We start from the raw sequence: 15739 nt of genomic DNA on the forward strand, positions 1-15739 counted from the left end.
AGAAAAACAAAAACAACAACCCAAAAATGTCATTTGCTGATTTGTACAATGAGATCAAACAACGACATTAAGGTTAAGACGACGAAGAGTTGACGGAGTTACACCTGGAAACTCAAATGCAAAGAAACTGTGTGTGCATGGGTTTTAAACAGCCCTATAGTCCTCCAGATGAATGGACAGCTCAAGGCCTCACGTACCCCTAGCACTCCGAAGCGCTCTGTCATAGTCCAGCCACACAAGAAGTCGATTTCAAAGTTGTGATTCAAGATGATGATGACGTGCTCTTTCCCAAAGGTGTTCACCGTGGCCTCGTCGGAGAACAAGGTGCACTCCGTGCCTGACCACCATTCCAGCAGCATTACCAACTCTGACAAACATGATGAAGACAGACAGAGGAGTTAGGGGTGCCGCTCACAGAAAGCATTTCGTGTTTCACCTCCAGCCCCATTCAGTGCCTAGTCTCTTCCAATTCCCAACATCACTGTCACCTTTCCAATCCAGCCCAGTAGAGATGAAATGAGAGCTTGGACGCGTATAGACCAAATCACATCACCATCCTTAAGCAGTATTCAGGGCACTAGATACATGCCTTATGGATAATTTAACAAGTTTTTAACAGTGACAAGTCTGGGCATTATCTTATGAATGTGAAACTTCATGATCACTGGAAAAAAACCCAAAACTTTGTGCCTGAAAACAGACGCAAGACACAGAGCCGTTGATTGCTCCACTAAATGAGTATGGTTTCTCCCAGGTGGAATACAAATTATGCATACATGTAGCCTAATGCTTTTACTCAACACGAAACAAGCTTTATAGAAGTAAACAGACCAATAAAGGGCTTTTAAAGGGATACTGTGCCACAGATCTTCTGCAATGGATTTTAATATTAGAACACGGGACTCTAATCATTCTGTATTACGGTCATGAACACAGAAGCACCAGAAAATTGAGCTAATTTATCAAAATACCTGAATGGCATATCAAAATACAGGAATGGTAAACTGTGTCTTTCTTTTACTGCAAAACGAAGAATGAGCCCTTTCCCTTCCGTCTTTACCAGCTTTTCAATATTCCAGTGTCTCTCCTACTCCACTCTGCACATTTCCTTCGTTCCCACTCTTCTTATTTTCCACCTCCACTTTTTTCATCTTAAAAAAACCCTTCCACTTAAATTCAGCATGCCCTGAATGCAGTTGCTATGGTTAGCCTGTTTCTCTCATTTCAGTACAATGAGGCAGATGGAAGGCATTGCTTGTATCGTGGGACAACTATAAAAAGTATGAGAATAGTTCATTCTCGTAGTACGAAGATTTGCTCCCATGCAAACTGTAGTTATTGGTATATTCTCATTTCAATATGATACGGATGCAATCAAAATTGCGTTGCACAAATATGGCAGTGAAAAAGTCCAGCTTGTCCCACATTACTATGACAAACTTGCAGGGTCAAAACTGGAAGGCACCTCCTCGGTTCTCTACATCAGGTTCTGCCACACGGTACTTCAGCTTTCCACCGAGAGGCCCTGGTTTGGCAAAATGGAGCAGCATCTTCCTGCACATGGGCTTCTGATCAGTGGGATCACGACAGGGTAATCTATTGATACTGCTAAATAAGAGTGGGTCCAATTTTGCAACACATCAGAGAGAAGGCAAACACAGTTATTTGAGTGAATGATAAGGAAAACCAGTCCTGATCTGCTGAAGGTACACTGCTTCTCTAGCAGTAATTTTTTCACTTGTATTCCCTGTGTGACCACTTATCTGCCAGGTTATTCCCCTGTATCATTTTCAAGACTCACTCATTTGGAGGCCAACAAAGTTATGCAAGTTGCTGATCAAGAATGTGTAACCCTGGTCAACTGGAAGTACAGCAGAGGAAAGACAGAATAATAGTTTATGCCATCTAGATGTTTCTATCCTTGCTTTCCAGCTGGGTCTCCTTTGCAAATGATGTGATCACTTACATTTCTTGCTCTGGTTATCCTGGCTCAGTAAAAGGGGAAAGAGAACAGCAAGAGTGTCCTCAGTCGAGAGCTATGCTCCTCCAAGGAGGTGGCCAGGAGAATGGAGTAGTGGTATCAAACACAGCGTGGTACTCTGAGAGATTTTCCCTTTCCATTACTGTCTTGTGTACTACAGAGAAACAACTCCAGTACTTGCAACATTTGCTGCACTTTCTTAACCTTTTCTTCTTCAAAACCAGAAAAAAAATTCTGCAGAGGCAGGTGTGGACGATTTTCTGCAGAGCATTTCTTGTACGGTTCACTCTAAAATAATGGGAGGAAGCTTTGCTGAGAGATTTGCCAGAGTTCACACTGAAGAGAGGAGGGTTGATGAGCCGGAGACTTAATATGAGGAAACAGATTGTCCTTTACAAGCGTACTGATAAATGATGTAATTATAACCAGGAGTGGGCTCATTTCCTTTTTTTTTGGTGTGTGGGTTACAGCTTTTTTACGTGGCACTGATCCTGCCGACGCTGCAGCAAGAGCATCCTTCTGGACAACGGGACGGTAACACTCGCGCTGCTTGGAACACCTCCTGCAGAGGACAAGCAACACCCTGCCACAACGAACCCCCTCCTGCGGCCGGGGTTCCCACGTGCCAAAGCAGGCAGGTCTACGGCCTCGCAAGCCACTCAGACACAAAGCAAACTGGAGGCAGAGCGCACCTGTCGCTTTAAAGTGCTAACATCTGAGAGATTATTTTTGCAACTGGACTAAACCAAACGCGCTGTGCTCTCCAAAGGCGTGAGTCATCTGAAAGGAGCTGATGTAGAAGAGCTTGAAGTACAGACTGCCCGCATGAATCACACGTGCTGCAAAGGGTTTACGTTGAGGGCGGAGCTCGACAGACGTTTTTCCCCAAAATGTCTGCCATGAACCCTGGATAGAGTCTGTCTCCTTCCCCTTCTGAAGCTGTGCTTTATGTATTTGAGAACAGACACAGTAAGAATAGAGCCTGGTTTTCAGTGGGCTAGACACACGGGTATCAGTACGGTGTGCAGTGGGTACGGAGCCAAATACACGATCACCTGTGCATCTACCCCTGCACACCGATCCTCTGCCAGACAGGCAGAGCAGCTTCCGTTACAGACAGCTCTGACATGAGCACCCTCAGCCTAAAACTAAACAGCTTGGAGTAAGCGAGCAAAACATAGCATCTGGAACAAAACACCAGCCTGCAGGTTCATTGCCAAAAGGCTTCCACATAATGAAATATATTTCATTATGAATGGCAACATTTGAACTGCTGCATTTACACAGCTTACTTAATTTGTTATAAATCACAATTGAAGTGCATATTCTGTCAGCTCTTCCATTACAGGCCAACAGCACTCTGCAATCCCATATAACATTTATGTTCATTTTCATAGTTTAATTTTTCAATCATTTAATTTATAATAGGCTATATACACAAGGGGTTATCCTAGGTACAGCCCAATTATCTACTCGGCTTCTCCAAACCTTTTTGAAGAATAGTGTAGGTTATTTCTTGGCCACGAGCTGGCGGGGCTCATTGAGAGGGCTTTAAACTGGGTTCGAAGGGGGAAGGGGATATTGCCCAGCTCATTAGGGATGAGCCTAGGCTTGGAGTGCCAAGGCCAGGGGTGAGATTGACAGCCCAGCTCAAGTGTGTTTACACCAATGCACGTAGCATGGGCAATAAACAGGAGGAGCTGGAAGCCATTATACAGCAGGACGGCTACGACTTGGTCGCCATCACAGAAACGTGGTGGGACAACTCGCATGACTGGCATGCTGTCATAGATGGCTACAGACTCTTTAGGGAAGACAGACCAACAAGGAGAGGTGGGGGAGTTGCTCTATATGTGAGGGAGCAACTGGAATGCATTGAGCTTGGCCTGGGGGCAAATGAGGAACGAGTTGAGAGCTTGTGGGTTAGAATTAAGGGACAGGCTCATAAGGGTGACAATACGGTGGGTGTATACTACAGGCCACCTGACCAGGAGGAGGAGGTTGATGAGGCCTTCTACAGGCAGCTGCAAGCAGCCTCACAGTCACAGGCCCTGGTTCTCATGGGGGACTTCAACCACCCTGACATCAGCTGGGAAGACCATACAGCTAGGCAGGCGCAATCCAGGAGGTTCCTACAGAGCATCGATGATAACTTTCTGATGCAAGTGGTGGAGGAACCAACAAGGAAAGGCGCGCTGCTGGACCTTGTGTTAACAAACAAGGAGGGACTGGTGGAGGATGTGAAGGTTGGAGGTAGACTCGGCTGCAGTGACCATGAAATGGTTGAGTTCAGGATCCTGCGTGGAGGAAGCAGGGCGAAAAGCAGGATCAAAACCCTGGACCTCAGGAGGGCTGACTTTGCCCTCTTCAAGGAGCTACTGGGAGGAATCCCGTGGGCCAGGGCTCTCGAAGGCAGGGGGGTCCATGAGTGCTGGTCGCTCTTTAAACAACACTTCTTCCATGCACAGGAGCAATGCATCCCCCTGAGAAAGAAATCGAGCAAAGGAGGCAGGAGACCTGCATGGTTAAACAAGGAGGTTCTAGCGGAAATCAGGCACAAGAGAAAGCTCCATGGAATGTGGAAAGAGGGGCAGGCCACTTGGGAAGAGTACAGGAATGTGGTCAGAGCGTGCAGGGATGCGATGAGGAAGGCCAAAGCCCACCTGGAATTGAAGCTGGCAAGGGATGTCAAAAAAAACAAGAAGGGCTTCTTCAACTACATCAGCAGCAAAAGGAAGGCTAGGGACAATGTGGGGCTGCTGCTGAATGAGGCGGGTGTCCTGGTGACGGAGGATGCGGAGAAGGCAGAGCTACTGAATGCCTTCTTTGCTTCAGTCTTCAGTGCTAAGACTGGCCCTCAGGAATCCCAGGCCCCGGAGGTAAGAGAAGAAGCCTACAAAGAGGAGGACTTTCCCTTGGTCAAGGAGGACTGTGTGGGGGATCGCTTAAGTGATCTGGATGTCCACAAATCCATGGGCCCTGATGGAATGCACCCACGAGTGCTGAGGGAGCTGGCAGATGTCATTGCTGAGCCACTCTCCATCATCTTTGAGAGGTCCTGGAGGACAGGAGAGGTGCCCGAGGACTGGAGAAAGGCCAGTGTCACTCCAGTCTTCAAAAAGGGCAAGAAGGAGGACCCAGGGAACTACAGGCCGGACAGCCTCACCTCCATCCCGGGAAAGGTGATGGAGCAGCTTATCCTGGAGGCCATCATGAAGCAAGTGGAAGAAAAGAAGGTTATCAGGAGTAGTCAGCATGGATTCACCAAGGGGAAATCATGCCTGACCAATCCGATAGCTTTCTACGATGACATGACTGGCTGGGTAGATGAGGGGAGAGCCGTGCATGTTGTCTACCTAGACTTCAGCAAGGCTTTCGACACAGTCTCCCATGATATCCTCCTAGGGAAGCTCAGGAAGTGTGGGCTGGATGAGTGGTCGGTGAAGTGGATAGAGAACTGGCTGAATGGCAGAACTCAGAGGGTTGTCATCAGCGGCGCTGAGTCTAGTTGGAGGCTGGTAACTAGTGGTGTCCCCCAGGGGTCAGTACTGGGCCCAGTCTTGTTTAACTTCTTCATCAACGACCTGGATGAAGAGTTAGAATGTACCCTCAGCAAGTTTGCTGACGACACCAAACTGGGAGCTGTGGTGGATACACCAGAAGGCTGTGCTGCCATTCAGCGTGACCTGGATAGGCTGGAAAGCTGGGCAGAGAGGAACCTGATGAGGTTCAACAAGGGCAAGTGCAGGGTCCTGCACCTGGGGAGGAACAACCCAATGCACCAGTACAGGCTTGGGGTGGACCTGCTGGAGAGCAGCTCTGCGGAGAGGGACCTGGGTGTCCTGGTGGACGACAGGTTAACCATGAGCCAGCAGTGTGCCCTGGCTGCCAAGAAAGCCAATGGGATCCTGGGGTGCATCAAGAAGAGTGTGGCCAGCAGGACGAGGGAGGTTCTCCTTCCCCTCTACACTGCCCTGGTGAGGCCTCATCTGGAGTACTGTGTCCAGTTCTGGGCTCCCCAGTTCAAGAAAGATGAAGAGCTACTGGAGAGAGTCCAGCGGAGGGCTACGAGGATGGTGAGGGGACTGGAGCATCTCCCCTACGAGGAGAGGTTGAGGGAACTGGGCTTGTTCAGCCTGAAGAAGAGAAGGCTGCGAGGGGAACTTATAAATGCCTACAAATATCTGAAGGGTGGGTGTCAGGAGGATGGGGCCAAGCTCTTTTCAGTGGTGCCCAGTGACAGGACAAGGGGCAACGGGCACAAACTGAGGCACAGGAAGTTCCGTCTGAACATGAGGAAGAACTTCTTCCCTCTGAGGGTGACGGAGCACTGGAACAGGCTGCCCAGGGAGGTTGTGGAGTCTCCTTCTCTGGAGATATTCAAGACCCGCCTGGACAAGGTCCTGTGCAGCCTGCTGTAGGTGACCCTGCTTCGGCAGGGGGGTTGGACTAGATGACCCACAGAGGTCCCTTCCAACCCCTACTATTCTGTGATTCTGTGATTCTATTTCCCATGTATACAGGATATAAGAGAACAGGAATTAAACTATCATTTTTCCATGCACAGTGTAGAAACTTGTAGAAATCAAGGGTCTGAACCTACAAGCCTTACAGGCACAAGCAGCTCATACCCTCAGAAAAGCCAGACTACCAGTGCAACAATGGTTTTCAGGTTGAGATCAGATTCTAGTTTATTAAAAGCACACTAAGAAACTCTTAGAAGCAAATTAAAAAAAAAAAAAAAATCCCATGTACCCCCACTCCCCTTCAACTAAGCTAATTATGAAGTTTCTACTATAAATTCTCCATTACAATACCTTTTCTCCTGACAGTTTGCCTGCCACTGTTTAATTTCCTTCCTCCTGTGCTTCTCAGGAGAAGCATTCTCAATAGGTAGGACAAAAAGCACAGGAAGCACAAGGACAACAAGCTTAAAAAGAAACCAAACTAGATACTTGGGAGATTTTTTTCCACTAGCACTTCACATCGATGATTTAAGGAAATGTGGGTGCCTGTCAGTGGACCACTCAACTGTAATTTAAGTACTCATTTAGGTGACTCACTCACCCAAAGTGGGAGTTGGATGCTGAGCTGAGCACTAAGGTAAGTGGCCATGCGTACTGGGAGGGGATGGAGAATGGAAACAAATTAGATGATTCACTGCTGAAACAGGAGGTGACATTTGGACTAAGGAGCCTTCTAAACATTCATTTCAGAGATCTAATCCCCTGTTAAGCTGTATGAGGAGAGAAGAAAAAGCGGCATCCACAGGGAGGAAGTTCTGCAAAGGTCTGAAAGAGGAGAGCAAAGCAGCTGCGCTCACTGTAGAGCTGTCTCACGGGCAGGAGAAGAGCAGAGTGACAAACTGCTCACGAGAGGAGACGTTGGCGTCACAGATGGACGCTGTACGGTGTAAGAGGCACCTACTCTGCATATTTTAAGATAGACATTTCTCTCTGTAGACCACACAGTCAACTCGGGCTCCTAAATAAACGGTCAATGTCACACGTATGCTCAATGCCTGAAGCAGCCTCTGTGAATTCTCCCTTCCCCATTGCTTAGCACAGGTCCAATGCAGGAGTACTGTGTTCAGTTTTGGGCCCCTCACTACAAGAACAACATTGAGGTGTTGGAGTGGGTCCAGAGAAGGGTAATGAGGCTGGGGAAGGGTCTGGAGAACAAGTCTTACGAGGAGCGGCTGGGGCCATTTAGTCTGGAGGAGGCCGAGGGGGGGACCTTATTGCTCTCTACAACTGCCTGAGAGGAGGTTGTAGTGAGGCAGGTGTTGGTCTCTTCTCCCAGGTAACCAGCAACAGGATGAGAGGCAATGGCCTCAAGTTGTGTCAGGGGAGGTTTAGATCAGATATTACGAAAAATTTCTTTACTGCAGAGTGGTCAGGCACTGGAACAGGCTGCCCAGGGCAGTGGTGGAGTCACCATCCCTGGAGGGGTTCAAAAAATATGTAGATATGGCTCTTCAGGACATGGTTTAGCACGCATGGTGGTGCTGGGGTGACAGTTGGACTTGGTGATCTTAAAGGTCTTTTCCAACCTGTGATTCTATGAAGACGATATTGAGACAGAATCAGCAATTTTCTGCCAGTCAAGACAGGGTTGAGGGTCGGGAGGAGCTTTACTTCCTACTTCTTTTAAATAACAGAGTGACAGTATGTATCAGTCCCTTGACTTTCATATGTTTTCCCAAGTATTACAGAAAAGATGGCTGCTTTGAACTGCTCTGAAAAAGTGTACTTCTAACTTTGTGCTTCTCTCTGTCATGTGTCTGTGTGTCCATACATACACATGTATATATGTATTTTTTTCTTTAACTAACAAAAAGGGAAACAAAACCCACACCCCTCCCCACCCCCAGCCTTTACATCCCCTTCAAGCATACTCACGGCTCCAAAGCGAATAGGCAAGGCGACAGTTTACTCGGCGATAAAACTGCTTGTTTATGGGCCAGAGGACTAGTGTGCATAGTTGAATGAAGTTAATGATCAGTCCACTCACAACAAAGACGAACCCAATGAGGAGGTGAACTATGAACTGAGTCTTCAGAAAGGCAATGAAGCCCATGATAACCACTCAGAAGCGTTTGCAAGGGCCGTCACTCAGAATAACTGTCCTGCAAGAGAAGAAAAAAAAAAAAAAAAAAATCAAATGGAGACTGGATTTACAAGCCCTGAGGAAGGACAAAACGAGAGCCCTGAAACAGTCCATGCAACTTCAGCAACAGGAACCCAACCGGGCAAACACTCTGCTCTCCAAGCCTGCCTCATTTGGGTCTTCACACAATAAACTGTCGACGGGTGCAAGTCATTTCCAAAAATAGCAAGGAATCATTATTTGCAATTTACAGCCCACTAAGAAGATTATTGTTTGCAGAAGATGAATCTCACACCTCTCTTCAAACAAAGATCACATAATTGGGATTTAATGCTGGAAGGAACACAAACCCCCGCACTCACAGTGAAGCAGCGGAGCCCGGATCAGTAAGCGAGCTGTGCCGTGACTGCTGTACCTTCAGGGGTTGCAGCAGGGGCCTCAGCCCCCGCGGCACACCGAGCCTCTGGAGCCCCGTAAACAAACCGATGCCTTTCCAGCCTGCCTTCAAAGCCACCGCTCTGCACACGCCACTCACGAGCAAGCACCGAGCGAGGGCTGCCGGGGGCTCCAGAGACTTTCCTACGTGTTGGCTTTGACTAGAAGAGCACAGCAGCCCATCTGGGGAGCAGGCTCTTCATCCTGCAGCGAATTTCAAGATGAAAAGAGCAGGGCTGGTCACACAGAGCATCAGTCTGGCAAACACTAAGGCACGGAAATGGGAATTAGGTATCCCCACATCCAAAACCCATGCTGGAGCAAGTTTAATAACTTCTTACTTTGTCAAGCCACAGTTCCATGATCAAATATACCAGTCAGTGTGGGGAAAACAGTAAAACAGAAAAAACTCCAGGCTATGTGGCAGTACAAACTTGATCTGGAAAGGGCTTTGGCACAGAATCTTGTTTCCACCAAATTAGCCAGAGCACTTCTCTCTGAGCGTGTGCAATATTTATACCAGCTGCAGAAAGACGGGAGATGGCTCAACCAGCAGAAAGTCATAATAGCTTAGACAGACAAGTCTGATTCAATACAAATCCTGCCAAGCTGACCCAATAAAATGTATTTACCAAGCTATCAGACTGAATTTATTCCAAACCCTACGTTATCTGGCACTGGCCTTTTTGAACCATTGGGTAGCAGAAGCCCTACAACTAGGCCAACCAGGCTGTCAAACCACAGCCTCAACGTCTCACACAAAAAAATAAAAGCACGACCCTGAATTTCTGCCGCAGCCAAAGCTTGCTGACAGTATTTATGCTCAACTTTTACAAGTGTTGCAAATGACCAGAACAACCAGTAGATGGTAACAAATACTTTTTACAAATCAAGCACCTGAAAGTGATGCAGAAGTTCCTGAAGATGCCCGAAAATAAAAATTACCTGCCAGCTGTGAGGAACCAAGCCATTTTCATTTGCCATCTGCTTACAGTATGGTGCTATTTATATATCTCAACAGCAATTTTACTTGTGAAAGCTTGTTTTCTACTGTCTCTTCTACAAATCAGGTACTGCCTTTCAAGGCACAGAGTATCTAGCTTTTGCACAATTAACATCTATTTGCAATGTTAGTAATCTACCTGCTTCAGAAGCACATTACAGAGGGAAAAAAGTCTGTTTCAACAGAGCCTCTATTGTGCTTACCACAGAAAGCAAAGCAAAGCAAGCGGAATATTGAAGCCGATATTGAAGCTTATGATGAATAATCTAAATTATCCCAGTGTTTTCCTGTAAGAATGGAAGAAACATTTCTTCCACTAATAAATTACTGTAAGAACAGCTGTTGCGAGCCAGAGACTTGTGTTTAAAAAGAAACAAGTGGAGTCCTCCTTCCTCTCCTCAAAGGGCTGCAGGATACATTTCTCTCATACAGCCAGAACACTGCACCAGCATTCACACGTGCCGGATGGGAGGTGGCCATGGTATTTGATGTTTGACTCCCTAACACTGCAATGGGCTCATTTATCTTTTCCACTGGCATGTTCTTCAAGTCATTGTATTAAGTACTGCCAAACGCTAAACAAGTTCTTCACTTCCAAGATCAGGATCATTCTCTTCATCTGGTTTCTCTCCGAAGCCAGTTCAAACAAACCAGAAAAGAACAATCTTCCTCCGCACTCTGAACCATTTTTTGAATCCCTACTTGGCTTCTGTACAGCCATGTGCAAGCAGCGCTGCTGATGACCGTGTCTATCACGGTCATCAGACAAGTACTTACTGCCTTTCAAAGCACATCTTGGCCCCTTCTACACAAGGGCCCAAAGTGCACACAAACTGCACAAGGAAGAACAGAAAGGTCAAGTATTATCCTCAGATAAAATGGTTTGGCTCCACTTCCACGGCCTCTTTGCTTTGAGCAAAGTCTGGAGCACTCTGGTATTTGCCCCTTATGTTAAGGACGTTGCCGTATTACGGACCCAAAAGGACACATCCCTCTTCACCAGACAGAAAGCCGGTGATGTTGCAGCATGTTGCTCCTCCGGCTTCGTTACATGTGGAGAGCGGGATTTACCCCTCTCACGCCGGTGCCCTGCCCCGCACGCTGGGCACCGTCTCACCCTGGCCAGACTCCAGAGCTGTGCGGTGCTGGCTGTCGAGGTGGCACTTCCCAGGCTCGCTGCGCGTCTGTCGGGGGGCTGTGAGCCTCACTGCTGCCGCTGCAGGGTAGAGACAACAGCAGCCAACGCGGAGCTGGTTCCTCCCCGGCACCTTTCAAGGACAGCGCTTGCCCAGTTGCTCCATAAACCACAGCTGGTTTACTTGCAATTGCTCCTAAAATGTACAGGGATCCACCAAAAAATGGGCTGGTCTTGTCGTCTGATCCTTCCAGTTTCAATGCTGGATACAGAGCTTGCCAGTCTCCCTGTTGCCAATCCCTCACTTGATTGTATTTGACTTTTAAGATAATTAGAAGTTAATCTTAACCCAGGAATTCTTTACTTTCCTGTGCTCCTGCCCATGTAGGACAGCCAGACAACTCAGGGACAGGCCAACAGGCGAAGGGTGGTCAGCAGCTGTTTTGTTGAATCCCACGGTCACGCTGCGAAGAGGATGGGGAAATCAGTATTTGCTGGAACAAGGTGAAGCAACACTTCTGCATCCGACACATATATTAAGATCAGCTAAGTGAAGTGTCAAGGAAGTAAACATCTGCCTTAGTTTAAGTCAGTAAGTCTCAGCGCTATTAATTTTGTCTTTTTTAAAGTATACCCGTATCACGTGCCTATTCAAAGACCTGCTGGTAAAATCTTTTTTTCTCCCTTCTTTTCCTACAGCATCTTGTAACTTCACAACATAGACCTTTCACCACAAAACCTCCATTTCCTCCTGCGCAGCCACACTGAGAACTGTGGGTGACTTCAGTACTCTCCCTGCTTTCACATCCTCGCCAAGCGCCTGCTTCCCACAGCCGTGCTGCAAGGCGGCACTAGCGTAAAACCCAGCCCAAACCGAGGGACACTCTTTCATTAGTGCCTTACCTCGCAGGTTGCTTGACTTTCATAAAGTCAGAGACCGCTCCTCACAGCATTGATCTTTACCTTCTCTGATGAAAAAGTTCTTAAATGCTTCGCATCCTTCCGGGCTCCCTCCTTTATTTATAAACCTCTCCAGCGAAGGGCAAGGAGGCAGATGTCCTATGGCTTCCCTGGGTACAGAGTTGTGTCTTGAGGCTTCACGCCCACATGCATTCTCTTGTATCCAAAAGATACTATGTGCCTCTCAGTAGAAGGAGGAATACAACATTTTTCCTTTACCCAGCTTCCCACATTCATGAAAGTCCTAATGATTAAACTACTTCGAGACTTCTACCTCTCTGTTAAATGCCGCTGAAATGTGCCACCAATTTCAAAAGCCACTAGAAGGGAGAATGACAGTGACAGCATGATTGCATCAGCCTCATTTCATTAAGAAATGAGGCTAAAAAAACCCAGATGCACAAAGTGTACTAAGCACGTCTCAGCTATTTCATGAAACGTAGTTATTTATGAACTCAAAATTAAAAATTAAACCATTAATCACGCTGTAATATAGTATTTCCAGTTCAAACTCCAGGTTTGACATTATTGCTGTCATGTGTGTACAATTCCTCTAAAGTTCATGAGATGTGCATGAATATGAGCATGAAATTAGAAATTGGTCCACTGATTCTAATATTCCAACCCAGGAAGAATTAATGTGTTTGACAACAACAAAAACTGCGGCAGCCAGTACTTACATCTCTAGCCTTTTGCCTTCAGTTTTCCTGAGCATCCTCTGTTTCTATTTTCCAGCTGCTTCTCTACCATACCATATTTATCTCTACCTATGAAACTAACTGCAGACATCTTTTGTTCTGAATGTCTTGCCCCCACCCTGAATTCTGGTATTTTACCTACCTTGTAACATTTTTGCTAGTTGAGGAATTGAGTGAAAACCTTACGACACTGAATTCTACCTTTTTACCATAACATTTTAAAATACTGTATTTTTCAGACTGAGCTTTGTAAGAGTCCTTGATGTCTGTATAAACTTGGCAAATCCTGTCTATGAAGAAAGGCTAACAGTGCTGCAAGTCAGAAGCGGTACAAAAAGGCATTTTGGTGGCCATGTCTCACCAAGAGTTTCTTCACCATTTTTCAGAATTCTACAAATTCTGCTCATCGAAAACACACAAGGAAAATTAAAAACTATTTTTTTATTCAGAGTGAGCGCTATCTGTTCCATGAGCTGCTTCATGTGTATGAGGAGCACAGGTACAAACAGCAGCAGCCAGCAGCTGAAGAAAACATCCCTTCTCTTGGTATACTTTCTACCTTCTGGATTTCTCTGATGACACGACTAGGGCTACTTCTCTTTTAAAAGCAGCTATGAAAATGACTAGCATAAGCATCTTACCCCTCACCCCCCCTTACAAGATCAGAAAACCCAAGAATGCTAACCAGCTGCCCAACAGTCAAGGCAGAGATGTGAAGGAAATCTTTCAATGCCACTGCCTATACCTGTTTGGTGGACAAATAAAAGTACAGATCCCAGTCTGGTTATTCTAGCACCCCTCAGAAGTACTACATTGCCACAGATTATTGCAGCAGATTATTTTCCTGGACGTTTCTGGGACACAACACATGAAAATATGTTATCTTATGAGTTGTGTTCAATGCTTAGAAGTTATTACCTCAGTTACCTGTAAGAAATAATTTTTCCTTGCAGAATGCACAACGCTTTTCTAGTTAAAAGATGGAAGTGCAGTGGCTATCCAGCTTTTAACAATGTAATGACATATTCATAGCAAATACGCCTGATAGTTAACTTTCTTCCTCAGTATTTTCCTGTCACTGATGGTCTTCCACTTCCTGCACTGCAGCACGTCTCTTTCTGGGATGAGGAGTTTGCGAGCCTGACCCAGACGATGCAGAAGCCATACAAAACCAATAGAGTATTTACCCCAACCTTCAAAAAAGCAACCCAGGGCTCTTGCCCACTCTACCATAGCCCCGCTAAAAGCAGTCTCCACTCAGGCCTGATTTATTTTAGAAATATAGGTTTAGAAGAACCACTGGCAACCACAGCTGTCTAAGTAGGCTAGAAAACATAACTTAGATCAAAAGCAGTGAGTCAGTATAGCTAATAAGCAAATGAAAGGAAATTAGGTATAACAACAGTTCTGGTATCCATTTGAACAGTCTGTACTAGGGATTCTCCAGATATGCTGTAAAAATAGACAACTATTCAATCACATCCCACACAGCATTACAAACTGTCTACTACAGACCTAGCCTCTTAAACCTAAGCGTGACAGGAAGATTATCTTAGTTTCTCACACAATATAGGTCTAATTTCCCTACACATCCCTCTGTGAAATACAAGGCTGATTCAGAGCTCATTAAAAATCTTGCTTGTCACGCATTTCTAAAATTGAAGTGTATGGAAGAGGACCTCAAGCCAAACTTAGGCCACAGAGATGCAAATTTGTTTCTGAGTTGTGAGAACTAGGAATATGATCTCAAAAAGAAAAAGTGGTACTGAGTTACCATCACGAAATTAGATGGAAACTTATTCCTTCAAATGTTGTCAATATTGACTTTGAAACAGCACCACAGCCAGTTTCTAGAAAAGGTCAAGAGTGAAAGATTATCAGCACCATCTGTTTGAAATATATTCATTATTTCGTTCTCGATCTATAGTCTATTAAATCATAGAAACTTCCACCAGTGTCAACAGGTTTGGCTCACTATCTGTAGAGATTGCTGATAAGATTAGTCTAGTTCCATCAAAAGCCTTTTTCTTGACTCATCATCCTAATGAGATGCCAGTACTTGAAGGTTAAAAAAAAAAAAAAGCTGTGCACATTGCTCTGACATTCGTCATCATTTAACAGGCATGGAGAATGAGAGGTCCCGAAGAAGTTATTTCATTTTCTTCTGCCATAGGTAAAGTGTAGGCATTAACTCCAGACATCATGTGACGGTCACTCAGAAGAACAGTAACAACAACGTGAAGAGCACACATCCTCAGCAGAAACACTAGTCCCTGTTCATGCCTCCTCCACTCTGTAAATCTTTAATTTTATTATTAAAAGACTGTAAGTTTACCAATTAAACTTTACGAGATATTAGGTTGCAAAATAAAATGCATACGTGAATAGTTTCCATGTACTAGTGAGCCCCACTGAGGAGTGACCACAGAACGTCACCCCTTCACCCCACAAATGCTGTGCTAGGGCACGGCCCTGCTGTCCGGAGGCCTTTATGACTTCAGCCCCAGCCCTCCTCCCTGCTTTTAAAATGTGGGGTAGCTTCCTATCAAGATATGGGTTGTTCTAAAAAACAAATAACAAACCACAATCAAATCAAGATAATCAGTTGTTTAACCTGTATTTTGTAGATAGAAGACCACAGAATATGTAAACAAAGCAAAGAAAAACATTGAAACAACTTGATGGACCCAGAAAGCAACAGAACAGCTCTCGACACTACATATCACTGCACTTGAGGAGCACTTTTCCCTGCCCTAAATGAAGTGTTACTGACATGATTAAGCCTCCTTGCCAGCTGCAGAGCGCACTGTGCTTATGCCTCTGCTAGAGACGAAATCATATTTTTCTAACTTGTTGCTACAATATTACAGCTGAAAACACAAGCAATATTAAAATGGCGATTTTCCAAATTTAATTTC

At 45.7% G+C, this 15739-nt stretch overlaps 1 protein-coding gene across 7 annotated transcripts in view; it reads right to left on the reverse strand.

Annotated features, from left to right (window-relative positions):
* Window positions 1-15739, reverse strand: part of AGPAT3 (1-acylglycerol-3-phosphate O-acyltransferase 3) — a 102074-nt gene that overhangs the window by 16171 nt on the left and 70164 nt on the right. For all 7 annotated transcript variants that reach the window (XM_075431206.1, XM_075431183.1, XM_075431190.1 and 4 more), the window contains 2 exons: window positions 8383-8609; window positions 198-367 (listed from right to left, as the gene is read on the reverse strand). In XM_075431206.1, coding sequence (XP_075287321.1) covers window positions 198-367; window positions 8383-8560 — 348 coding nt within the window. In that variant the 5' untranslated portion in view covers window positions 8561-8609. The remainder of the gene's footprint in view (window positions 1-197; window positions 368-8382; window positions 8610-15739) is intronic.

This window comes from Opisthocomus hoazin, chromosome 1, assembly GCF_030867145.1.
Source record: "Opisthocomus hoazin isolate bOpiHoa1 chromosome 1, bOpiHoa1.hap1, whole genome shotgun sequence".
Classification (NCBI taxonomy): domain Eukaryota; kingdom Metazoa; phylum Chordata; class Aves; order Opisthocomiformes; family Opisthocomidae; genus Opisthocomus; species Opisthocomus hoazin.